The sequence below is a fragment of the Chanodichthys erythropterus genome, chromosome 4 (genome assembly GCF_024489055.1).
Source record: "Chanodichthys erythropterus isolate Z2021 chromosome 4, ASM2448905v1, whole genome shotgun sequence".
Taxonomy (NCBI): domain Eukaryota; kingdom Metazoa; phylum Chordata; class Actinopteri; order Cypriniformes; family Xenocyprididae; genus Chanodichthys; species Chanodichthys erythropterus.
Window position 1 is genome coordinate 6,188,446 of NC_090224.1, and position 26,517 is coordinate 6,214,962.

Below are 26,517 nucleotides of genomic sequence, written 5' to 3' on the forward strand. Positions count from 1 at the left end.
CTTTGTCTCATATGGATAGCCAATTCTCAAAACGAGTGTAGAAAAACAAGTTAGAGTAATAAAAGCAAAATACATGATCTAGTGATATAATTAATTCAAGATGGAGGGTTATGGCGTTTGAAGGAAATCAGAGCCACATTGCTAGAAAACCTGCAAAAACATTTCACCCCCTGAACACATTTAATCAGGCATATGATGGCAATTTGATATTAAGTTTACATTTTCTGGTCTCTTTCCTAATAAAAGCTGGGGAATGATGACAAGATTTAACATCAAGGCGACCAGGGGAAATTTCCATGTTTTAACCTCTGTTATGGAAGCTATGTTGTCAAACATTTAGACTATGAAATTGACCTTATTTAATATAACAGCAACATGTAATGAAGGGGGTGGTTTGTAATATCACTTTATTAATCTACTTTAAGCCTGTATATGTGCCCAGTTCTTAAGCATCCAAGACTAAACCTAACTAAAATTGCAACAGGTGGGATAAACTAGAGAACACATATAATGCCTTAAATTCCTTCCTTGTCTATCTGTGTTTTGACAGGAGTGGGTTGGTTTTGAGGGTGTGGGGCTAGGGAGAGGGAGTCAAGTTTGCATGTAGTGTGGGCCTCCTGGAGGCCCAGTTTCCCTTTGACATCCAACCTAGCAAGGGACCATTCACATCTGGCTCTGCTTGCTCTTGCTCTGGGGTCTGAAACCCACCCAGTGACTTTAAAAACAAATTCCAAGCATTTTTAATGCATGGATATCATGTTACTTGCCTTCCTACACACTTGTATGACACAGGCCAAGATAAAGGGGCAGCAAACCCATTAATCTGCCAAATCAATTTAAGCCAGAGATCAAAATGATTTATACATCGTTTAGAACAATTTCATTTTTATGTGACTGGAAAAGGCTCGGATTGATTACCATAACCTTGAAACTTGTGTTGTTTTCTTAGTGAAAAATCACTCCTAAATTAATCCATCCAATCAAAAAGGAGCTCCATGTTTTCAATGTATGTTTCAAATTTAGTGAAGCACCAACCTAATCCCACAATTCAATGTGGTACTTGGATGCAATGGCACCCCATCCCCCTACAATACAACAAACCATCCCCCCCACAGACCAAACCAAAATCTAAACTTCAGCTTAGGAAGACTGTATTGTGTTGTCCTCTTTGTCTCACAATGGGCCCCTGGTTTTTTCCTGCTTTGGCTAAAAGGGGTGGGGGGCCCACACTATTGTCCATCCTGGAACTTAAACTACCATGATTAAAATCCTTATTGTAAAATGGGGAAAGGGCATTATGGGAAGCCATATAGAATGACAGACAGAAATTTCTCAGCCTAGGTGATATGGAAGACTGATTATTAAAACAAGCAGTAAGGTTTATAGTTTAAACATTTCTAGTTCTTAAGTGTTTGTAAAAGTGTTAAAGTTGGGTGGGATCTAAATGTCAGAGTAGTACCATAATTAGACAAACATTTGGAAAGAGGAAATATCATTCAATTAGAAACCCACCATAAACATACAGTCCTGTTTTTTGTGGTTGTTTACATTATACAAGACTTGATGAATCTGCAACTACAGATTATATGCTCTTAAATCATCTTTACCACGTTATTTTACAAACATCAACTTCTGGGTGTATTCCCAGATGTTTCTTTTTACAGTTTTAACTATGCAGTTAAGTTCAAGAATATGAAGGACGCACATTCTCATGCAAAAAGAGACGTTGCTGTTGCCTCACACAGCTGGAGACAGGGAGGCATTGTATAAGAGTGTGTGTATTTTAACATGAGTACATTAAAGACAAAATGGGTCAAAGACTTGGTGAAGCAACCAGTTGCCCTACATTTGCCTTTGTCTCAATGGTGGATCATACTGGGGAAACTCGAGCCAAGGAATTCAATAGCGTGTCTGTTGTGGCTGCTAAAGTGTAAAACTGTGGGTAAGCATTTTGGAATGGGTGGGGGCAGATGCCATCTAAAATCACAGTGGTGTGATAGTTGGGCTTTCTAGAAATATGGGGGAGGGGTGGATGTTTGTTGAGATGGGCCTGAGGTAATGGTCAACAACCCACTACCCCTTGCTGTTACATGCAAATATAGGCTGTTCATTAGTGGAGCCTGTAAGTTTAGGGAAGTTGCAGAAAGACTCAGCAGTAGACTGACTGTCGGACCCCCACCATGCCAACTACCCCACCTCCTGCACTAAATAACTACTTTAGTAACTCTGTGAATCCCTTTGAAATAGATGTGTTTAGAGCATATAGGAAATTGAATTAAATTATTAATTTAGGACAAAAAAGATTAAACTGACATAAACGTAAAGATAAGAACATCCACAAAAAAGTTCCTAATAAACATCCCCAGCTAATCAAAACACTCTCTGAAGTCATGTGCAGCAGGTAATCAATTCCATACACCCACACCACCTCTAGAGAACCCTGACTAAGATCTGACGGACTTAAAAACTCATTAAAATTCCTTAAAAAGAAGGACATCTGAGACCACTGAAGCCCATCAGCTCTGAACACTTCCAAGAATTCTATACATTACAAGCATACACCCACCTAGCTGTACTTTCTTTCTCATACTATATGTACAATATGAACTCTAAAATTAAAACAACATTCTAAGGTTTAGGATGGTCCCCCACACTTAATGGTTAATGCTTCACATTAATAGACAGGAGATGTGACTTTACAACTTTAAGCATCACTGTCAATATACACTGAAACCTGATAAGTTCTAGACTCTATCAAAGACCAAGAATCAATGAAACGCAAAAAATCATTAAAATCATTAAACATACGCCCAAAAAAAACCTTGAGATATTTCAGTGAAAACAATAAATGAAAACAATCTATATTTTCTGATGAAACAAATATTCAAGCATTTAATAAAATTAAATACACAATGAATAACTCTACACAATAATGCCATAGGCTACAGATTTCACCGAATTAACTGATTACTGAATATCTTCATAAGATGACCCATTAGAATAATAACAATAATCCTGAAAACAAAATATCAAGAAATTCCTACAGTCCCAATCTCAGTTATTATCACTCCTGTCGCCAAATATTAACCACTATACGCCCCAACTATAACAAGTCATAGATTTTAGATGCATCTTACCTGTTAGAGTTATTGTCCCAAGCATTTCAAAAACTTTTGCAATTACTTTTCAGGAAAAAAGAAAAAGAAAAAGAACTGCTGTTTAACTTGATGACAGTGATGCGTTTTTGAACTCCCCTCTTGTAAATGTCCTGCTTCCTCTCAGACTATGATCAGCTGATTGGCTTTAAAGCTACACTCTTGTTTCCCTCTCTTTCTCTGTCCTGTGAGCTTGTGTTGAGGCCAGGCGTCTCCTCTTCTGAGTTTCTGGGTGAGAATGAGGAGAGCGGGAGGGTAAAACACATTTCAACAGACACTGACACATGTCCTATGTGGGACCACCCCACCCATGACCGCCCCCCCATCACCCCCACTCCTCAGCTTTTCAGCTGTTCTAAGCCACTCTCTACTGAATGAGTTTCCCTCTTCCTTCCCCCTCCATGCCTCTTCACACACTCCCTCCACCCACTCACGCAAACTTCAACATTCCTTTTCCCAACTTTTTCTTTCCCTGTTCAAAATGACAAAAATTGTCAAGCCATAGTTAAAATGTGTGTATGTGTGAAGGAAGGGAGGATTATTCATGTTTTCAAAGGCAATTCTGTACATGATGTTTTACATAGCTCCATCTCCCCTTCCCATCTCCTAAACAGCAGGCCCCATATAAAATCGACAAGGGTGAAACACCTCCACAATATGTTCTCCCCTTTTTCTTTATCTTTCTGCTTCTTCTCCCTTCACTCTACCAAGCTCATTCTTTACATCTTCTCCACAATACTCTCACTCCATGGGCTGTTATATTAATGCACACAACTTTTTGCTTTACCTGCCAATTGCAAGTGAAAAAAACTACAATGTAAAAATTATTTTCAAGATTACTGGAATGAGTTTTACAAGAAAATACTGTTTCAGTCTGTCTAGTTTGTTTAATTCTTTGTAATAATTTGTGAAATATGCTAGCAATTTCTGGACGAAAATGATTAATTCTACACCATTTTTCAGTGTACCAGCCATAATACAGTACATATTTCTAACCAAAGCTGTATTTTGCATTACATTTTTTATAATGTTATTTTATATTGATTTATTTAATTATATTAATTTACATTAACATTTTCAAATGTAACATTTTATGTTTTGTTTTGTTCTGGACTGGATTGTTATTTATGTTTTAGTGACTAAATGTGATCAATATTCCATATACAAGTTGCCACATAGAGTTCTAGAAAAAAAAGTTCCCTAAACATAAGTTAGAACATGGTAACCTTCTTTGAAAGATATCAGTAACTTTAAAATATTTTAGGAAAAATGCTGTGTTTAACAAAAATCTCCCTTAATAAGATTAACAATCTGAATGGTTTATAAGCGAAAGGTTAGCAAATAAAGTTACTTTCTATTTTAAATTGGCTTCCCAGACTAGCTAGTGGAGTGCTAATGTAATGAGACTCTCCAGTGCTAATGGTCCATTTAAAGCGTAAACTGAGGCAGCTTATTTCATTCAACTTTTGTTGAAGGAGGATGGCTGAAGAATGTCAGTGAGATTCCTTGGCATACAAGGGTCTAATCAGACATCTCACACCTTGCCATTGTTCCCATGGAATGTGTGAATTCCAGCTGAAATCTTCTTCTAAGGGGGTGATAACAACTCTAATCCAGTTTGGTCTGGAACCTACAGATACAGAAACTCATCTGGTTAAGACTGGTATTTTGTTTCTGCCAACTAAACCAAAAGCTCCTTCTGTCTCGTTCACTTGACCAGACGCAAATTGTATTGCAATAATTTGACTGAAATTTTATTGTGATGTTTAAGTTTCTAAACTGAACTGGAATATAGCACTTGACATTAACACAAGTGTTTGGGTGCAAAGCTAGAGGGAACAAGTAGGGCAAATTCTTCTTGAATAGCTGATGAATAGCCATCTTCAGACTTTATTGTGATCTGTAGCAGCAGACAGAGCCATGGGGCTCAGATCAGAGGGATTTGACATATGGGAAAGACTTTTTGTCCCCAGTGACTCCATAGGAAAGGAATTCAATAAGAACAGACTCTCTCTCACACTAAAGACAGTGTGAATCACTCCCATCTACTGTAATGGACATTCCTCAAAAGAGGAAGCTTGTCCTCTACTTCTGCCCGTATGTATCACTCATAAGCTGAGTCATATTTGAGGACTTGACCATTAAGACACTATTAACATGTATGAACTACTCTTGCCTGATGTAGCAGAATATGACATAACAGCCAATCGCCGTCATGGTCTGCCACAGTGGATCCGATATCTAGAATGACATCCATGTTATCTTTTCCTCCAGGGAAATGAGATCAAACACAGAAACGTGAGCATTCGGCGGTCTGTTTTGGCTGGGAACATGGGGAGGTAGGCTTCCCACTGGCCTGGGGTCTTGCAGGGGATGCTACGACGTCATTGTAGACCCCAACTCACACACGTACACACATACTTCCAGATACACACGCCCTCAACTATGCACGCATTCCACGAGCCAGGAAGATTATGGCGAAATAATGGGAGGAAATGGAAATGAGAGCTGTGTGAAGATCTGGCCAGCATCAGAAGACTGTCTCTAACTTTCCAGCATTATCAATTGATTTTGCTCAATACATTCTCTTCATAACACAATCTCTTCATTTTGTACCTCTCTACATCTCTACATCAAGCTTTCCCTGTTATTCTTGCCATTTCCTTTGCTTTCTATGGATAGAGGAAGCTGAGGAATGCTGCACAGGAAGAACGCTCATTCTTTTGCGTCACTGCTTCCTCTTCCCTCACCAGTTTCCTTGACTATTAGGTAATTTTCTTTCCTTTTGGCTAATTTGTCATTTTTCAGAAAGGACACTTTGACAATGACTCAGATTACTTACAGGCAACGTTACTACTCCAATGAGCTGTCACAGTGCTAGGTACAATTTGTAACAGTGACATCATAATTCATCACACGGCTACGGTCCAGTTGGTTTACTTGTACTCTATGTACCTATGTCAATGACACTGTCACCCAATCCAAACATACTTAAAGTCAACGTACATGTATGAAGTGATAGGCAGATAGGCTGCATTTGTTATGAAAAATATAGTAAAATACAGTAATATTGTGAAATATTATTACCATTTAAAATAAAAAGTTTTCTATTTTCTATTAATATATTTTAAAATGTAATTTATTCCTGTGATAGTAAAGCTGAATTTTCAGCAGCCATTACTCCAGTCTTCAGTGCCACATGATCCTTCAGAAATCATTTTAATATGATGATTTGCTCAAGTACCTTTCCTGATATATATGGGTCATTGACAAATCAGGTTTTTAAAAGTGTAAAAAAGATATAATTAATTTAGAAGTTTTATTAAGTGTTAATAATGAGATTATGTGGTTTTTATAATCAATCAACACTGCTTTTGTCATTTTTTACAAGATGGACAAAATTTGTCACCAAAAAGTCATTCAGTTTAACCAAAATTTCGGTTTTACCAAATTACACTTTTGGTTATACCAAATGACAATATTTTCAAACAATGTTAACAGGCTGATATCTAGCTAGCTAGATAGTTAGATTGTTATCTAGCTAGCAAAAGGACAATCAAACATATTACTTAGCGGTTGTATTGAATGACCTGATGTTTCGGGATGTGTATGAACAAGTGAAAACATGAATTTTCAAATAGTTAAGAGAGAGTTAGTTACTTTTAGTCAGGGATACACATAGTTAGTTAGTTGCTTCATGACCATGTGGTTCATTGCAGGTATCTGAATGATGTCACATCCTGTCACATGATATTGATCGCATGACTTGATCCAAAATGGACCCTTTATATTGGTTACTCCAAATGACATCAATGAAATTCTTTTTTTTTTTTTCTGGACATTCTTTCTCATAACAAAGCAATGACTTTTACACATACATTTAATACTATTTTGCACTATGTTGATATATAATGTTATAAAATCAAGCTAGAATAAAAAATATATACATTTATTAAATTTTAAGATATTTTAATCACTAATGAAATGGCTGTATTGGCATTTGGACGGTTAAACCAAATGACCTTTTGACACTTCAAAATCTTTAACATACCTTTATATGTAGCAAAATATAATTAAAACCTTTTGGATTCAATGAAGTGATCTAGTTGTACTACCTTACATACTTTGGATGTCATATCTTTGTTATTTATTTTCATTATGGCCTTTGGACAAAAAATTATCCATCACATCATTGACCCAAATATACATACACATATATATATATATATAGAATAGAAAGTTTGAAAGAAGCTTTTGATCAATTTTATGTGCCCTTGCTGAATAAAAGGATTAATATCTTATTTCTTTAAAAAAAAAAAAAAGGTATGGTTGGCAAACTACAAGTTCGAGTACTAGTTGGCAAAGTACTAGCTCAATGACACAATATGAGACAATCAAATTTCTCATTAATGACCTAAAGGTAATAAGTTAGGGAGATTGTATGTCAACATGTAGTAATGTAAAATATCAAGCCAACATATAATTGTCTAGATTGTGTATTCCCTGCCTATCCAGATCAAATCACACTTTCAATATCCTTACTCAATAGTCAGAACAAATGTTTAACAGCACTTAAACTACACTCTTTTTCTGCTTTTACAGAGAAAACTCTTATTTCTTTTGATTAATTGACTATTTACATCTCTATACATTTATACAATTTTATTGGCACAAATGAAATGAATTAAATTACAGTTAATCAAACACATATTCACACTCTCCCTGTGGTTTTCTCTTTCTGCCAAGTCCTTCATCGCTCCACACTTCTCACATTCCATTCTCATGTCATCTCAACTTTCCTCATCTGTGTGTCTGAGTGAGTATTACTGAAATATACTCATAGTATCAAATGTTTACTCAGTCAAGAAAATCCCTCAAGTTACTAATAGACCTCAACACAACAAATCAGTGCAGTTTGTATGTAGTTTCAAAAGACCCTGACCTGAATATTTTCTTTTGTCATTTAAAACTAGAAAACAAGTACTCAATCAAAATAAAAATATGTTCTCAATTTTCCAGGAATGTGACCTGTAATCATACTGCAGCTCTGGTAAAATGATTCTGAGAAGTGAAGTATTGACCACACACGCACACACACACACACACACATACACAAACACACTTTGTCAACATCAAATCACTCAGATTTGGATTTAGATTCCACACATCAATAAAAAAAGCTGAAGCAGTTATCAACCATCTCAGAGGTGGAGCTCTCTGTGGACACAATTTCACAGAAATAGGTCAAACATACAAAAACACACATACTAAACTGATAGCAAAAAGAAAATATACTGTAAAGCGACACACTTATGTCAGCAAATGAATTCCTGAGATAAACAGATAATCACATACAGCCTGTTAAAACATGTTTGATATGAAGCACAGACTCGTATCCTATCAGAGTAAAAGCACACACACACACACACACACACACACACACGGCTCGGTGGGGGAGGACTGTGTATGAGATAATCGTTGAGCTCACTCTCTGGACTCACTCACGCCTCCGCCTCCTAAATGCCTGGCAGCTTGTGAGTGTGTGTGTGTAAGTGGGTGGGTGGGTGGGAAAACTTAATTCTTTTCCAAACTTTTGTATACATGTATGTGATGCATGTCTGTACATGCAGGTCATACAAGTATATCTGTGTTTGTAATTTTCTGCTGATATAAGTGCATCAGTTCAATCAGGTGACTGTGAGTGAGCGTGCATGTATGGGTATGTGTATCCCTGACCATTTGAAAAGCTAGGCGTAGTCAATTCGAAAAGATGCAGATTAAAGGAAATGGTAAAAATGTATGTGTTTTTAATATAGAGAGCATTACTTTCTTCTTTGTTGATTTTGGCAGAGGAGACATTGCACAAGATAGTTCTGGCAGAGTGGACGAAATAATCATACTTCTCTCTCGTTTGACTTTGTGACTCCATGTACATGGTTTCGATTGTTAAGTTACACTAAAAACTGACAGCATGATATTTTGGGAGGTTTCTTAACAATGGAGAACAAGCAGATATATCAACACAATCATTTTACACACAGTACACACATTCCAGGTTTTTTTCTGGTACTCTGGGGATGTTGGAGAAAATGAATGGCTGCACTGAGCATGCAAGAAAATTATGGCTAAATATTCTTGGCTGGCATTATAGCATTCATCATGCAGAAGAAATAAAGCCAGTATTGAGATCAGAAATTTTGGGAGTGTTTTAAGGGTTTGTCCTGTTATTGTCATGGTTGAGACTTTTATCACAATCAGAATCAGCCACAACAATAAGGAACACATTTTATTTGTGTGTAAATGTGTCTATTCTTTTAGATGTGGCTAGGCTTGTGACGGTATCAAATTTTCATGTTGCGATTAATTGCTGAAGCTTTTATCACGGTATACGGTATTATCACGATATTGGAATAAGTTGCAAAAAAAGTGTTGTCATAGTATAACAGGTTAACAGGTTTAAGAACTCTTTTTGTAATAACAAAAATAACTCTGAATGTTTAAATACAATAATACAATACACAAAAAAAATATAAGTCAAATTTTCAAACAGATTGAAGTGCAAAAGAATTAGGCCATAAAGAACAACAGGTAACACTTTACAATAATGTCTCATTTTTTAATGCATTAAGATTGAGCAGTTGTTAATGTGAGTTAAGAAACACAACTGATCATTGTTAGTTTTCTCTCCTTTTATTTTAGTAATGTTATTAAACAGTAACTAAGAAATTAACATTAACTAAGAACAATTAATGCTTTATAAGTATTTTTCATTGTCAGTTTGGTAATAATCAATTAACATGTTAACTAATGAAGCCGTATGTCTTTAAAGGTACAATTTGTGGTATTTTTTTTCCGCTAGAGGTCGCTAGAAGCCTATTCAAAACAAAGGCGTAGTTTGATGACGGCAAGTTTTAGAGCGGAAACTTGGGACATGTGGTCTTCACCTCAATGGACGGTGCAAAAGAATAGGGATTGGTGTCTGGAAGAACTCATGTTCGTGGATGCGATTATTAACGTTACTGTAGTATGAAGCAGAGCAGGACCGAGTGTTGCGGAAGCTGAACGAGGAGCTGGAGCGATTGATCAACACACGCCTCACGAGCAGCGGGACTTTTATTATGACACAGTCGCCGGCGCCGCTTCCGCTTTTCCGGTCATGAGTTTACGGGAGCTGTCCTTGTCGACAGAACAAGCGGCAGATGGTAAACAGTAATTATGTTCCATAAAAAAGTAACACAATCCACCATAAAACGTGCAAGAAGTAAATAAGGAACTGTTTGAAGCAAGCTAGTGGTTTGCTGGACGCTAGACACTACTTCCGGATTTGTCCACGGCAAATGTGGTTTCTACGTCAGTAAAGGCAGTAACAAAGGTAATTGACATTATTGACAGGTGACTGCACTGCCCCGTGTCACTGTTTAGAACAAGTAGTTGAAAACATTAGAGATATTGTTTGTAATCAGCTGGACAAAATATATAACACTAGACTAGTGGTTTTTGGATATTTTACTGCAAAAATTGTACATATTGTACCTTTAAGCTTTACTGAACAATAACAAATAATCAGAACATTTCTAATCATTAGGGCATGTTGTAGTCCAGATTAAAATATATGTTTGAGGCATTTTAAAAACTTCCCCAGTGAAGTTGCTTTGTTTATGGGGTTTCCGGGGTAACCGTTGCACTCTGCTGTTCCATCAGCGCCCTCTGCTGTCAGAGAGTGAATGCGCACTTTCATTCAGCGCGTCTCCTTCACTCGTTCCGCCATGTGCTTCTCGTGCACGTTGGGATTGTTTACATCTGAGCGTGTGTTCTTTTGACGCAGAATACAGCGGTGTTGTGCCTTTTATACGGTTGATGGGGAAAGTATTCTTTTATGCATTATAAAAATTGAAATAATTGGTAATAAATTATCATTTACAGTATTTTGAAATGCCCACAATAACAATACCGTGCATATTCATTATCGCGATATACCGAATTACCGAATAACAGCAAGTCTAGATGTGGCACAGAAGAAAGTTTATTTGGTCTTTTTTTGTATTCTTGCTTCCTGTTTTCTTTGTGGTAAGATATTTTTCCCAGTTGATTTTTCTTTCGCCCTCAAAAGAAATGGCAATGTCTAATTTGGTAACAAACCAAATTTTAGGTTTGAAATTCGCTGAATGATTCATTCACGAATCAGGCAACATGTCAACGAGACCTATGGCAGATGTCCAAATTTTGAGTAATGACTTAATTTTTGGTCTCTTTCTCAACCAAAGGTACTTCTTACAATCTAAGCCTATGAATTTACTGCTTGAATCGCTATTTGACATATTAATCTTTTGAAATCTATATGACTACATTTTTGCATTTTACAGATGCATTTATCCAAAGCAGCTTACATTGATTTAAGGTATACAATTTAGCAGTTCATGCATTTCCTGGGAATTAAACCCATGACCTTTGTGTTGCAATTGCCATGCTCTACTGTTTGAGCTACAGAAATATGGTCCACTACCATGACTCATTTTATATTTACAATACTTTGTTTATACACATCAAAATGCAAATTCCTCACCTCAACAAATTCATGGTTCAATATATACAATCAGTTTGTTATTCTACAATATTTCCCTTTTTTCAGTCATTTGTCATTTGACCTCAAAAATAAAAAACACCTAAGATTTCGACACATGCATTGAGGCTAGCTAATTAAAAACATGCACCGTTCTCTTGAAGGAGTCAGCTAGGTCATGGCTTACTAAATATTATTGGGGGGAAGCATCTCGGTGGTCTCTCGGAGTTGAAAAGGAAGAAAAAAATGCAAAAAACAAATATAAATAAATGTGCATTATTGCTGTAGGGTTTTCTCACAGACCATTAGTCAGGGTAGTAAAGAGGTCTATCTATGTTGGTGTCCACTCACTGTAGCCTCTATGTAGGTGTTCTCATCCCTAGGATAGCTGGGGATTATGGGAAGGATCAGTTGGGGTACGAGGGCACACAGATAAAAAGATAAAGATCACATCTTAAGCCTCACACACACACAGACCTCTGACGCTGGGAGGCAGCCCACTATTAGTGTCAGTCATTGCCATTCCACACACACACGGTAATAAAGATATGAGAGTGATATATACACACAGTGTACAAACACATGGTAAGAGCATATACCCTCAGCCGGTGGGTTCTCCTCTGTGTGACCGTTATATTCTGTCTGATCATCTGTCTTCCCATTAAGACTGGAAATAGAGATTTGTCCATTCTTCTGAAGAGGCTAAAAAGAAAGAAAGAGAGAGAGAGAGAGAGAGAGAGAGAGAGAGAGAGAGAGAGATGAAGGGTCATAATTGTGTCATAAACATATAATATCTTTTCAACAGGACACTGGTGATACAATTTAGTGTAGCTATTCAAAATGGTGATACTGCAAACATTTCTCACGTTTTTTGCTCTCTCTTTGCACCAGACTTTACTAGTCGTAGTCTTAGCTTTCTGATGTTTTTTTTTATTTATTCATATACATACAATATACACTAAAGTTAAAATATTTGGGGTATGTAAGATTTTTTAAAATGCTTTTGAAAGAAGTCTCTTATGCTCACCAAGGCTGAATTTATTTGATCAAATACACAGTTAAAAACAGTAATATTGTGAAATATTATTACAATTTAAAATAACAGATTTATTTTATTTTAATTTTTTCTAATATTTTAAAATGTAATTTAATCATGTGTTGGCAAAGCTGAATTTTCATTAGCCATTACTCAGTTTTCAGTGTCACACGATCCTTCAGAAATCATTCTAATGTGCTGATTTGGTACTCAAGAAACATTTATCATTATTTATCAATGTTGAAAACAGTTGTGCTGCTTAATATGTTTGTGTAAACTGTGATACAACATGTTTTTGTCAGGACTATTTTTATAATAAAAACCTTCCAAAAGGGAGGCACCACATCCAGTAAAAGAGCTGTGCACCATCCTAAAGGTTTGGCATTCTCTTGTGTACAAAAGTGAAGTGTTAAAACAGGTGAGTGAATTGAGTGAAGTGAAGTGACTTGTGGCCAAGTATGGTGACCCATACTCAGAATTTGTGCTCTACATTTAACCCATCCAAGTGCACACACACACCGTGAACACACACCCGGAGCAGTGGACAGCCATTGCTGCAGCGCCCGGGGAGCAGTTGGGGGTATGGTGCCTTGCTCAAGGGTCTCACCTCAGTCGTGGTATTGAAGGTGGGGAGAGCGCTGGATATTCACTCCCCTCACGACAATCCCTGCCAGACCTGAGACTCGAACCCATGACCTTTGGGTTATAAGTCCGACTCTCTATCCATTAGGCCACAACTGCCTCCAGAGAAGAACTCAGTTGAAGACCAAGATTTGAAAGGGGATTTGACATGTTGACTACATTCAAATTCAAAATATCATCGATGCTAAATGATAAATCAGGAATTTAGATGGCGTATCCACATAACCAAGCATTCACATTTCCTTTGGATACAGTAAATATATCAATTAGGACAGAATGTCCCAATTCTAAAATGTAGCCTGTTGATCAAATTTTGTATTCAGTCAGCATTGCTGGACAGGACTGTAATCTAAATAGCCCTTTTATAATCTAGTAACTCTACCGATTCAAATAAGCTTCTGAAATGTTAACTGAGATAAATTTGCGGTTTACGGATATGATAAAGATATGGTATATATCACCTTTACCTTCCTTTACTGTCTGCTTGGCTTTTAAAGTCCATTAAGGCTGGACAAAACAAAACGAGATTCCACTCTGAGAAGCACAGTTCTATTAAGTTAAAAGGTCAATTAGGCTTCAGACTAGTTTAATAATAGAACAGTAATAGGAATCACAAAAGGCCCTCTTGTGGGGATGTAGGAAAATATGTGAGCAATGCAATTACGTTACGAAAGTTAATTTCTGTTTAGGGGCAAAAATAAACATAAGCGAGAAGACTCAAGCCTTATCCAGCTTTGACAGTGGTCCAGCAGGTGTCCTTTAAACCCGTCCTGGCCTCTGACCCCCAGGACTATCTCATGACAGTCATTCACACATTCCGAGGCCCCTTCACAGAATTCCAGCCCGATGGGGGCAACCCCACCCAAATTCCCCAATCAAAGCTCTGTTTCTTCCCCTCCTTCATCTGATTTGACATCACATGCCATTTATAGAACCATAACTTTTAAGGTGTCAAAAATAAACCATTGTTCAAATGTTTTGGGTTCAGTAAAAAAAAAAAAAAAAAATGGAGAAATTAATACTTTTATTCAGAAAGGATATTTAAATATATCAAACATAATGGTAAATACATTTATAATGAAACATTGATATTTTTTTCAAATAAATTAACTGAAAAAAGTAACATGGTTTCCACAAAAAAATAAGCAGCAACAGTTTTAACATTCATAAGAAAAGTTTCTTAAGCACCAAATCAGCATATTAAAGGGTTAGTTCACCCCAAAATGAAAATTCTGTCATTAATTATTCACCCTCATGTCATTCCACACCCATAAGACTTTCATTCATCTTCGGAACACAAATGAAAATATTTTTGATGAAATCTGACAGCATTCTGTCCTTTCATAGAATGCTATTGCGATTTTGGTCTTTGATGCTTCAAAAAGTTATACTTCATAAAGAGATAGGAAAACTAATCCATATGAATCGAGAAATTTAGTCCAAATTTTCGGAAGTTTTTCGGAATCTCAAACGTGCCGTGTAACCAATGAGGTTCATTCTCGTGTGTTACGCAGCACATTTAAGCTTCCGGAAGAGGTTTGTTCTTGTGCGTCATTCAGTTGGGCATCTCGGTTGAGCATCTGTTTATGCTCACTGCTCAAGGTTTATATGTGAGTAAAAGGTTAAATTAAATATGTTCATCATAAAAAGTGATCGAGTCTCTTTAGAAAATTTGGATTAAACCTCTCGATTCATATGGATTAGTTTTCCCATCTCTTTATGCACTTTTCGAAGATGAACAAAAGTCTTACAGGTTTGGAACTACATGAGGGTGAGTAATTAATGAGAGAATTTTCATTTTGGGGTGAACTAACCCTTTAAAATGATTTCTGGAAGATCATGTGACACTGAAGACTGGAGTAATGATGCTGAAAATTCAGCTCTGCCATTACAGAAACAATTACATTTTAAAACATATTAAAACAGAAAAAAATAGTTTTTAAATTGTAATATTTTATATTTTTTAAATACTATTTTTACTGTATTTTAATCAAACAGATGCAGCCTTGTTGAAAACAAGAGACTTCTTTTAAAAACATGAAGAAAAAAAAAACAAAATCTTACCATCCCATTTTCTCTTTTTGTCCAAAAATCCCCATAAACATTCCAGGTTTAGTGACCATTATCACTTAATTGAAAACAAACATTGATGTTTCCATATTTGGCAACAAAATATAAACTATGAAAATCAATTATCCACAATATATTTATTGAGGAATGGACTGTCTGGACATCACAAGATCAAATGTAATTTAATGAAAGACTGGTGTATCACATCACGTAAGCTATTGTGTGAGTTGTTTTCTTCATATTTCAACATGTAATTTCCTTGATCAGATCCATACAAAACTTTCAGATAGCTGTAACCTGAAATCTAATCTGTAATTACTGAAATCTTCAAGCTGAAGAAAGTCAAGATCATCACCATACTGGTCCATCTAAGAAGGTTTTATGCCAATTATACAATATATTGCCAAAAGTATTGGGACACCCCTCCAAATCACTGAATTGAGGTTTTCCAATCACTTCCATGGCCACAGATGTATAAAATCAAGCACCTAGGCATGCAGACTGCTTCTACAAAGATTTGTGAAAGGAGCTCAGTGAATTCAAACGTGGTACCCTGATAGGTTACCACCTAAGAAATAAGTCCAATCGTGAAATTTCCTCACTACTAAATATTCCACGGTCAACTGTTAATGGTATTATAACAAAATGGAAGCAACTGGGAACAACAGCAACTCAGCCACAAGTCTAGATGTGTTCTCTGGACTGATGAATTACGCTTCACTGTCTGGCAATCTGATGGACGAGTCTGGGTTTGGTGGTTGCCAGGAGAACGGTACTTGCCTGACTGCATTGTGCCAAGTGTAAAGTTTGGTGGAGGGGGATTATGGTGTGGGGTTGTTTTTCATGGGCTTGGTCCCTTAGTCCCAGTGAAAGGAACTCTTAATGCTTCAGCATACCAAGACAGTTTGGACAATTTCATGCTCCCAACTTTGTGGGAACAGTTTGGGGATGGACCTTCCTGTTCCAACATGACTGCACACCAGTGCACAAAGCAAGGTCCATAAAGACATGGATGAGCAAGTTTGGTGTGGAGGAACTTGACTGGCCTGCACAGAGTCCTGACCTCAACCCGACAGAACACCTTTGGGTTGAATTAGAGCGGAGACTGTGAGCCAGGCCTTCTCACAAAACATCAGTGCCTGACCGCACTAATGTGCTTCTAGAAGAATTGTCAAAAATTCCCATAAACCTTGTGGAAAGCCTTCCCAGAAGAGTTGAAGCTGTAATAGCTGCAAAGGGTGGGCCAACTCCATATTAAACCCTAAAGATTAAGAATAGGATGTCATTAAAGTTCATGTGTATGTAAAGGCAGGCGTCCCAAAACTTTTGGCAATATAGTGTAGCAGTGTGCACAAGGGCAAAATTGACATGACATTGATTATGGATAATTTAATCTAAATAAATCTAGCTATTTTTAAAATGCATCCAATTCTGATTGGCCAATTGAGCAGTTTCTGCAAAAGATGTAAAGTCTGAGCCTGCTGCTGACACACTTAGTCCTTTTCTAAGATCATAACTCACCCGGGGCATTTAACAACTGTTCAACCAACGAAAACTGACAGAATGTGTGAGTGTGCTTAAGTGTGACAGTTGTTTAACTGAAATAACTAAAGGTAAACACAATCTGTCTTTATGGCATCACACACTTGTGGGTGGAAGGTTTGCAGAGAGGTGTGACATCAGGTGTGAGTGTGTGTCCTGTCACGAATGTGATTTGTGACAAGCCTTGTGCTCTGCTATTTTCAGCTAATGCAACAAAAACAATGTTTTCTTCAACATTCTCCCTCCCAACTCATCACATATGGATGCCTGGTCAGGATCCCTCGATATCACTTTTTAACACACAGGGCACCCCTCTAGCGGCATTTTTCGACATGCAGGGTACTCCATTGCTTTCAATGAGAAAGTGTCAAAACACAATGTACGTGAAAAACATGATGGGCATGTGAATTTTATCATCATGATGAAATTATATATTGGGGTATAATAACAATTTTGCCATTATGACACATATTTTGTGATTTTCAATTTAATAATCCAGCATAATTTATACTATTTAGACATGTTTGAACACATAACCCAACCCCTACCCCTAAACCTACCCATTTAGAACACAGGATACAACAGGCAAGTACTACTACAGTCACAATTTATTTAAAAAGTACAAATATACCAAGTGTTCCGAGGTCAAATGATTGATTTGTGTGAGTAACAAACCCAAAAGAGTTCACCATTTCAATCCGCCATCAAGCTCAGATCCTGTGCACACACATTAAAAAATTGCCACCAGAAGAAGCATTTTCAGTGATTAAAACCTTAAGTTCCACCCTGTTGTTCATATAAAGATATCGTATAGCTTCCGAAGACTTGGAATGCAACACGAGATGTTTGTAATGCTGTTTTTTTGGTCAGTTTTTGCAATAAATGCCAGTGACCGTACTTTTATTTGCCTGTTATGAGTTTTATATTGCTTAGAAATGTTTAGAGTTTAGGGCAGGGGTTAGGTACTCCAAAATATCTAAAGAAGTATAAATATTTATAAAATCATTTCTACTTTTACAAATGTAAAGAATTAAATGCATCTTGATCTGACACACAAGGCAAAGCAATGGACTACCCTGCACACCGAAAAATTATGCTAAAGGGGAACCCTGTGGGTCCTGACCATGCCAAGGGGTCCTGACCATGCGTCCACGACAAGTTAGGAGCGAGAATGTGCTGGTTTTCTCATGTCTTACCTAAAACCTCATTATCTAAAAATACCCCTATCTTTTTCATGCGTTCATCTGTTCTGCTGCCCTATTTTGCACTGATTTGTCAGATTCCTTTTGTCTCCTCCTCCTCCCCTCTTTCTGCAGTCTCTCTGTTCCATTCTGCAGATCAGAGGTTCAGGGATGGCTGTCCATCCCACAAATCATTCTGCAGAGAGGTTGCAAATCTCTTCTCTGTTGGACAGAAAGAGACAGCAAAGGAGAGGAGAATTTATGCCCTCTTAAACATTTATCCAGTTGTCAAATACTATACTCTAGTACTCATCTGACAGATCTGTGACCTTCTGAAGGTTTTCAACACTCTGTTGGTCTCAATGACATTTTGGACTGTTAATAAAGTTTTGACTTTATTTATACTTTGAATTAAAACTGATATACTTACAGATTTAAAATGGCTACAAACAGATGGAGCCCACATAAGTGTATGAATATCACTGCATGAACAAGATATAATTTGAAAAAATAAAATTGTTACTAGAATAATGAAACATTGAGTGGACAAACCTTGACCTCTTGAAATGAACTGTTAGATAATTTATATATTTAGCAGAATACCTGAACACTTGAGACATAATTTTCCCAGTGCAGTGTCTTAAACGCCAATTTAAACACCTTAAGATGAATTACAGTGTGTGAAACGGCCTTCAGGAGGGTGTAAACTATAATCGTATATCAAATCCTTATATAGCTATCTCATAAAACTGAAAGGCCAGGCTAGTATATCAGCAACCTTCCTAACCATTGCCACAACCATGTTCTATGACTACAGATTTTAAATGAGTGCATAGCGTAACCACAACATTGTCTTATACATTGTGAGAGGTCCAGATGGGACATTACATGACAAATAAGCAAAGCTACAAGTTCTTGCTTTTGTAAAAAAAAAAAAAAAAAAAAAAATATTTGTTTGACTTTACACAAACTTGTGGAGTTCATGCAGCTGGAGTGCTGCTGTCATTACAGAAAAGACATTTAAAAATTCATGTTAATGTTTCAATTTAACTTTTCACTCAAGTTATGGTGCTGATAATACAATTTGATAAGATAAGAAAAATGTAGCAAATTAGAAAAGTTCAAAATAGCAACATGAGCAACCCCACTGTACGCATCCAAATATTCATAAATATACCCATGCTACGCCTGACACAAGGCAATAAAATCCCCTCTGGGGTCATGGTTCACCCGTGCCTGTTAACCTCTGCCCTTTGACCCGTTGCTGATGAGGACTGAATCACAGAGAGAAAACAGGAGAGGACAGATAGATACTTCATCATTTGATTTAGGCCTACATCAAGAACATTACAGAAACAACTCACATACACCCCTAATAATAATTCTAATTTGGTTATATTATACCATATATAAGGTATATATATTTCAAAATGTTTGTCTGAGGACTATGCTGAAGAATTGTCAGTAAGAGCAGTTATAACTGTATTTAGGGAATTTCATCACCACGAGGCAAGGATAGAGAAATTTCCTAACCTAGATGGAAAGATGGGGAACTAGTTCATACACAATGATATATGTGTCTGATGCAAGAGTTTAAATACAATTCTGCCAATTCTGAGAATGGAGAGAGATACATCCCAAGTTCAGGGAGGTCAGAGATGCAGACAGAATTCTAGATGTAACATCATTATAGAAGTGATAAGAGAAAACATGTGATGTACTAATCAAGCTGCAGACAGACAATAGCAGTGGTCAGAGCACCAAACCCTGTGGGTCTCCAGTGGTATGTTTGCAGAGCATGGAAATGAAACATGATAGAATCTGTTATCAAAGGAGTCTACAGAGAAGTAAGACTTTAGATCCAAAACCTAACATGGTTAAACATGTTAAATTCTGCAGACAGGTTCAGATAAATTGAAACTAAGGAACTAGGCTAAGTGCTCTTACTGTCTTAAATGGATAGCTCAACCAAAGTCATACAACCACAACAACTTAAGGGTCAGTTAAGAAAGACTTTCCCTTTAAGCAGTTTGATTACATAAGGAAAGCTGTTTCAGTTGAATGAATCCTGATTACTATAAGTGAAATAGGTTGTTTTTTAGTGTAATGAGGTTTGATGTTTAGCTGAATACTGACCCCATAACATTTGATATTAAAAAAAGAGAGATGGAAAGCCTGCAAATACTGATGGCAGAGGGATGTTAAACAATGTTAGGCCCATTATGAGCAATGAGGAAACATAATAGACCACAGTTAATGATTTTAATCTATGTTGCTCACTTGTCTCAGTTGGGATATGATTTCCACTCTGTTAGCTGGAAATCATAGCTCTGTTAGTGACTATTACCCTCATTGCTTGCTTTTGCTATACTGTAATCTTCTTGCAGAGAAACTGTAATTCAGGTTAGCATTTGAGATCTCATGATGGATGCATGATTATTCACTGTTTATACAAACCTCCCATTTGAGTAAACAAACTTCCCCGATACAATAAACTGTATAAAAGCCACAAAACTATTAAAGGGTTAGTTCACCCAAAAATGAAAATTCTGTCATTAATTACTCACCCTCATGTCGTTCCACACCCATAAGACGTTCATCTTCCTAACACGAATTAAGATATTTTTGATAAAATCTGATGGCTTGTGAAGTTAACGTAGACGTTCAAATGCCCAGAAAGCTACTAAAGACATATTTAAAACAGTTCATGTGACCACAGTGGTTCAACCTTAATGTTATGAAGCGACAAGAATCCTTTTTGTGCACCAAAAAAACGACTTTTTTCAACAATATCTAGTGAAGGGCGATTTCAAAACACTGCTTCATGAAGCTTCGAAGCTTTACGAAACTTTTGTTTCGAATCAGTGGTTCAGAGCGTGTATCAAATGATCTCAAACTGCCAAAGTCACGTGATTTCAGTAAACGAGGCTTTGTTGCATCATAAGTGTTTCGATATTTCAATGATTCACGTGACTTTGGCAGTTTGATACGTGCGATCAACACTGATTTGAAACAAATGATTCGTAAAGCTTCATGAAGCAGTATTTTGAGATCGACCATTACTAGATATTGTTGAAAAAAGTTGTTATTTTGTTTTTTGCACAAAAAGGATCGTCGCTGCATAACATTGAGGTTGAACCACTGTAGTCACATGAACTGTTTTAAATATGTCTTTAGTAGCTTTCTGGGCATTTGAAAGTCTAAGTTGAATTGTTCTCAATGCAGGCCTCACGAGCCATCGGATTTTATCAAAAATATTTTAATTTGTGTTCCGAAGATGAACAAAGGTCTTACGGATGTAACATATGAGGGTGAGAAATTAATGACAGAATTTTCATTTTTGGGTGAACTAACCTTTTAATATAATCCTTTAACTATAAAACTATATTCCTCTCTCCTGCTCCCTCGCATTCGCCTATTCCTTATACTTGAGTATTAATAGTACATTTCACCCCCCAAAAAATTAAATTCAGAAGAACACAAAAGGTTTTTTTGAAGAATGCCCATGCAATAAAGTCAACAGGGTCCAAAACACCATGATTTCATTCACTACTGATAAGGACAAATTGGCTACATAATACCCATACTCTATTCATCAATGACTGCTAGCTGCTTTCTGGAAGAGATTTACTTAGTGAGAGTCATTGGCACAACAAACTATCTGTTTTTGATGTACACATATTACATTCATCTCATTTAACCTAATCTGCTCATAATTCCAGCTGAATTTAGAAACAGTAAGCTACTCATCCAGCATGAGAGAGAAAGACATGCTTTGTGTAGGGGGTTAAGCACACATATATACATACAAACTTGGTTAACACATACTCAGTATTGGAGCCTCAGAGACCACAAACTGCATGCATCATCTCCTTCGACACAAACACAGATGTGAAACGATCAGCCTCTGGCAACACACAGCAAACCTCAGTCTCTCTCAGTTAAGTCATTTACTTCACAAACAATCTACACCAGTGTAGTATTACTGTGGTAAACTGCCCCAGTGTTTGAACAGGCTAGCGCTAACAACCTGATCCTGACAATTAGGCCACCAAAATACACTGCGCCCTTACATGCCTAATCATATCAAATGTACAGTGTCGATTTGAATCAGTAACACTGCTCGAGATCACAACAGGTCCACAAATCATCAGCCTTCTCAAAGTCTGAATCAGAACCAGAGTGTCAAAGTCCAAACCGCCTATTTTTCACTCACTGAAGGGAAAAATCTGTGGCTTCAAATGCAGACAAACACATCATCTTGTTGCCTAAACTTATTAGACTTTGGCAAATTTATGGCATTTGAGCTTCACATTTACAAACAGCATAGCATTTCTTCGCCCTGACTTGATAAATCACATATTTGCAAGGCTGTGAGGAGATTAAGTGTTGCTTTGCTAAAGCTTCCTTCGTATTGGCTTCAGGTTTGTTTGTTTCATGGAAACATATGCAGTGAATTCTTTACTTCTCGTTTGACAAAAGAGGAATTTATTTTTTGGCACTGACTGGGAGCTATATACAAAAAAGGAGCGATTTTGTTACGAATTCCAGGAACTTGTACATATAAATGTCCGTGCGGAGAGTCTTCCAAGCTGCGAGCCACCCCACTGCGCATTTTCCTGATTTTCCTGACCCCCTATTTGTTTCCCGCCGATACTGGGAGTCTTCTGTTCCTTCCACTCCCAAAACAGCTGTCACTAAGGCCACCCTCATGAGCAAACATCATTGTGATAGGACAGGACCTCCCTGTGTCTCCGGCAGATCGACTGGACCGTGCCAGATTCAGCTCCCCCACTGTCGGACTGAAACAATAAACCTTCTCCTCTCGCTCTATCCCAAGGGTCCTCCTGTGATTCAGATCATAAGAAGAAAGGAAAAGTTCAGACGTGACTCTCCAATTGCTTTGAAGAAACAATAGTCAGTTTAAAATGAGGATACTGAATCTAAATCAGTTTAATGACTGCAAAAAAAAGAGAAAATGTTCATCTATTATAAAGAAATATACTCCACTAATAAATAGCCATTACTAGACCATATTTATAGGGTTTTATAAAACCTGCAATTAACTCATCTGTCAGCATGCATCTGGCCTAACCAATCGACCACCTACTTGTCAGTGATAGAGGTCTTTAATACACTTTTGTGAACTGTGACTACTTACACTTTCAAATGACATTTAGCGTCCGTTGTTGACACAAAACACATTTTCCATTTTCCCATGTAAGACCTGAGAAGATTAGATACAACACCAGGGAAATTAGTTCACCCACTGCCGCCAACAGCCACATGATCTTGTTATCCAACCAAAGAAGATACAGAATTGTTGCAGACAAAGGGACTGGGCTCACAGTGATTCTCACATGCTGCCTGATTTTATTTTATGTCCTAACAATGTTACTGTGATAGAGGCATGTGACCAGCTTTGGTGGAGACGCACTCACAAATAAATTTACAAGGAATCCTAAAGGGATAATTCACCAAAAAAAATTCCACCACTTTGACTTTCTTTCTTCTGTGGAACATACAATATATTTTGAGAAATTTCTCAATAGTTTTATTTGTCCATGCAGTGAAATTTAATGGCCACCAAAAACATTTCTCAAAATATCATATTTTGTGTTGCACAGAATGAGGGCAAGTAAATGACAGAAATTTCATTTTTGGGTGGACTATACCTTTATGAGTTATTGCCTTCTCTGTTTTCATTAACTTTGTATATGAATCTTGTATATGAATGTATATGAATGTTCTTCTCACTCAACCATTATACAGTCCATCATAATGAGGAGACAAACAAAATTTAACAGCAGACATAATCTCTAACAAACTCAGAAAATGCAAACAGTGTTTACTACAGGGCCTTCTAGGACTTTCTATATACTCTAAGTCTCGGTATAAATCTGAAGATAAAATTTTCAAATGTCCTGGCATGGCTGCCAGCCAGAACGATATATGACCTTTCAATCAATATATGATTGTGCTGCGTTTTTACAACTCTCCCTGGATGCTTACAAATTTAATATGTGCTTTCTAACTCCCACCCCCCACATCATATACAGAAATTTAAACTTTTACCAGAAATAGGGAACACAGCAGTTTGTTAAGAGGCATGAGTCATGATTTGTCTTTCAAGGATGAAGTAGGGTTATTCTGTCCTCTGAGAGAGAGAGTGAGACAGGAAAGCATCTGGTTATTTTTGGTACAGCACTGAGCTGATGAGACTCTGCACTGCAGTGGAGGGAAAACAGCGCATGTGCCTGATACAGGATGTCCGTAACTCCTCCCTTTGCTTGCTTCTTTGTTTAGCTGTCCTGCAAAGCCAATGTCACAAACATTACAGTATCAAACTGGAGACATGTAAAACGGTGCCATAATTACAATACCATTTAATGTAATGTCTTGTGGGTGTCCCCCCAGGCTTGATTCTGAGGCCTTTTATTGTTTCACCTGTTTATATTCCAATTAATCAAAGTGATATAATAATATAACATCTATTTTTATCAGTACAAAGCTCAACTTTTCAATTGATGTCCACAGATCAGTCAGCACCTTGTTGGACTGCATCAAAGATTGTGGGTGTGTGTTTATATATATATATACATTGATCACTGATCATCTCCTAACAACACCACATATTAAGGTCTGCGTAGATTAGACAGTAAGCAAACAATCAGTTTTTTAATCAACATGTTGGATGCAGGAGAAATGGGCAGGAATAAAGATATGAGCAACTTTGACAAGGGCCAAATTGTTATGGCAAAGGGACTGGGTAAGAGTATCTCTGAAATGGCAAGGCTTCTGGGTTGCTCCCAGTCAGCAGTGGTGAGAATTTACCAACAGTGGTCCGAGGAGGGACAAACCACAAACTGGCGACAGGGTGTTGGGCAGCATAAGGCCAACGAAGGCTATCCCGCCTGGTCCAAACCAACAGAAGGTCTACTTTGGCACAAGTCATACAAAATTTTAATGATATGGAAGGAATGTGTCACAACACACAATGAATCACACTCTGCTGCGTATGGGGCTGCCGTGTACCTGGGGAAGTGATGAAACCAAGATGTACTGCGGGACGAAGGTGGTGTAGGGAATGTAATGCTTCTGCTGGGAAACCCTGGTCCGGCCACTCATGTGAATGTAAATTTGACACATGCCAGCAACCTAAACATTGTTGCAGACCAGGTACACCCCTTCACGACAATGATGTTCCCTGGTGGAAGTGGCCTCTTTCAGCAGGATAAAGCACCCTGCCACACTGCGCATGCTCTTCAGGAATGGTTTGAGGAACATGAAGAAAAGTTCAAGGTGTTGCTCTGGCCTCCAAATTCCCCATATTTCAATCCAATTGTAGGATTTGCATCTGTGGGATGTGCTGGACCAACAAGTTCAATCCACGGCAGCTCCACCTTGCAACTTATATGACTTGGCGGGTAAGTGCTGTTTTGGCAGCACACGGAGGACCAACAGCGTATTAGGCAGGTGGTCATGATGTTTTATACCAAAACAGTGCAGTCATATTACTATGAATGGCAGAATATTTAATGCACAATGTGGCCTGCCCTCTAAATAAAAGAGCCAATCGCCACCTGGTAAAGTCAGAGACTTTTTATTTGTATTTTTTTTTATACACACTATTTGAGCATTCCAAATATGGCTCCAGAGTGAACTGACTTTCCTCGAAAGGGTTTTCGACTATATGGAGTCCATAAATTTATAGATGCCACGGACCTTTTTGAAGTTTCCATATGTATTTATGTGAACATTTACTTGTGTCTTCTGCAAGGCACTTTGTAAACATTGTCTTAAATAAGTCTATGTAAATAAAGTTTTACATACCAATATAAACAAATACTCAAATCTACACCTACACAAAAAAGTATCCTTTTTCATAAAGAAATAGTACACTGTCTAAACAAACCACTTCACCATGGTGGTCTGAGCCATTTACACACAAACACTGAGTCATAATTATTATCCATTAGTGATGCTTTTGCCATGACTTAAATGGATGCTATAGGGCCCGTTCCAGATTGATTTTACTCCATCACAGCCAGCACAATCTATCAAAGTCCTGTATCATCCACATCCTTTCATCGATGATTAGAAATCAGTTGTTAAGAGATCTTGATGAAAACTCCACAAACAGCTGGGTACAATGTCATCATTCACTCTTAACTCAGAAGGGCTGTTAGGAGAGTAGAAAGATTAATCTGTCAAAGTCTTATGACTCTATGTTAAATGGAATCCACACTTTAATTACTACATCTCATTGATCTCATTGAACTGCATTTCCCAAGGGGGCACAGCTAAAGGTCACCCATGCCGTTAAAATGC

At 37.4% G+C, this 26,517-nt stretch overlaps 1 protein-coding gene across 2 annotated transcripts in view; it reads right to left on the reverse strand.

Moving 5' to 3' along the window:
• Positions 1-26,517, reverse strand: part of akap12b (A kinase (PRKA) anchor protein 12b) — a 45,467-nt gene that overhangs the window by 8,065 nt on the left and 10,885 nt on the right. The window contains exon 2 of one of the 2 annotated variants that reach the window (XM_067383842.1): positions 12,315-12,417. In XM_067383842.1, coding sequence (XP_067239943.1) covers positions 12,315-12,417 — 103 coding nt within the window. Of the gene's footprint in view, positions 1-3,137; positions 3,428-12,314; positions 12,418-26,517 lie in introns of those variants that run through there. The other variant, XM_067383843.1, reaches the window with a different exon arrangement.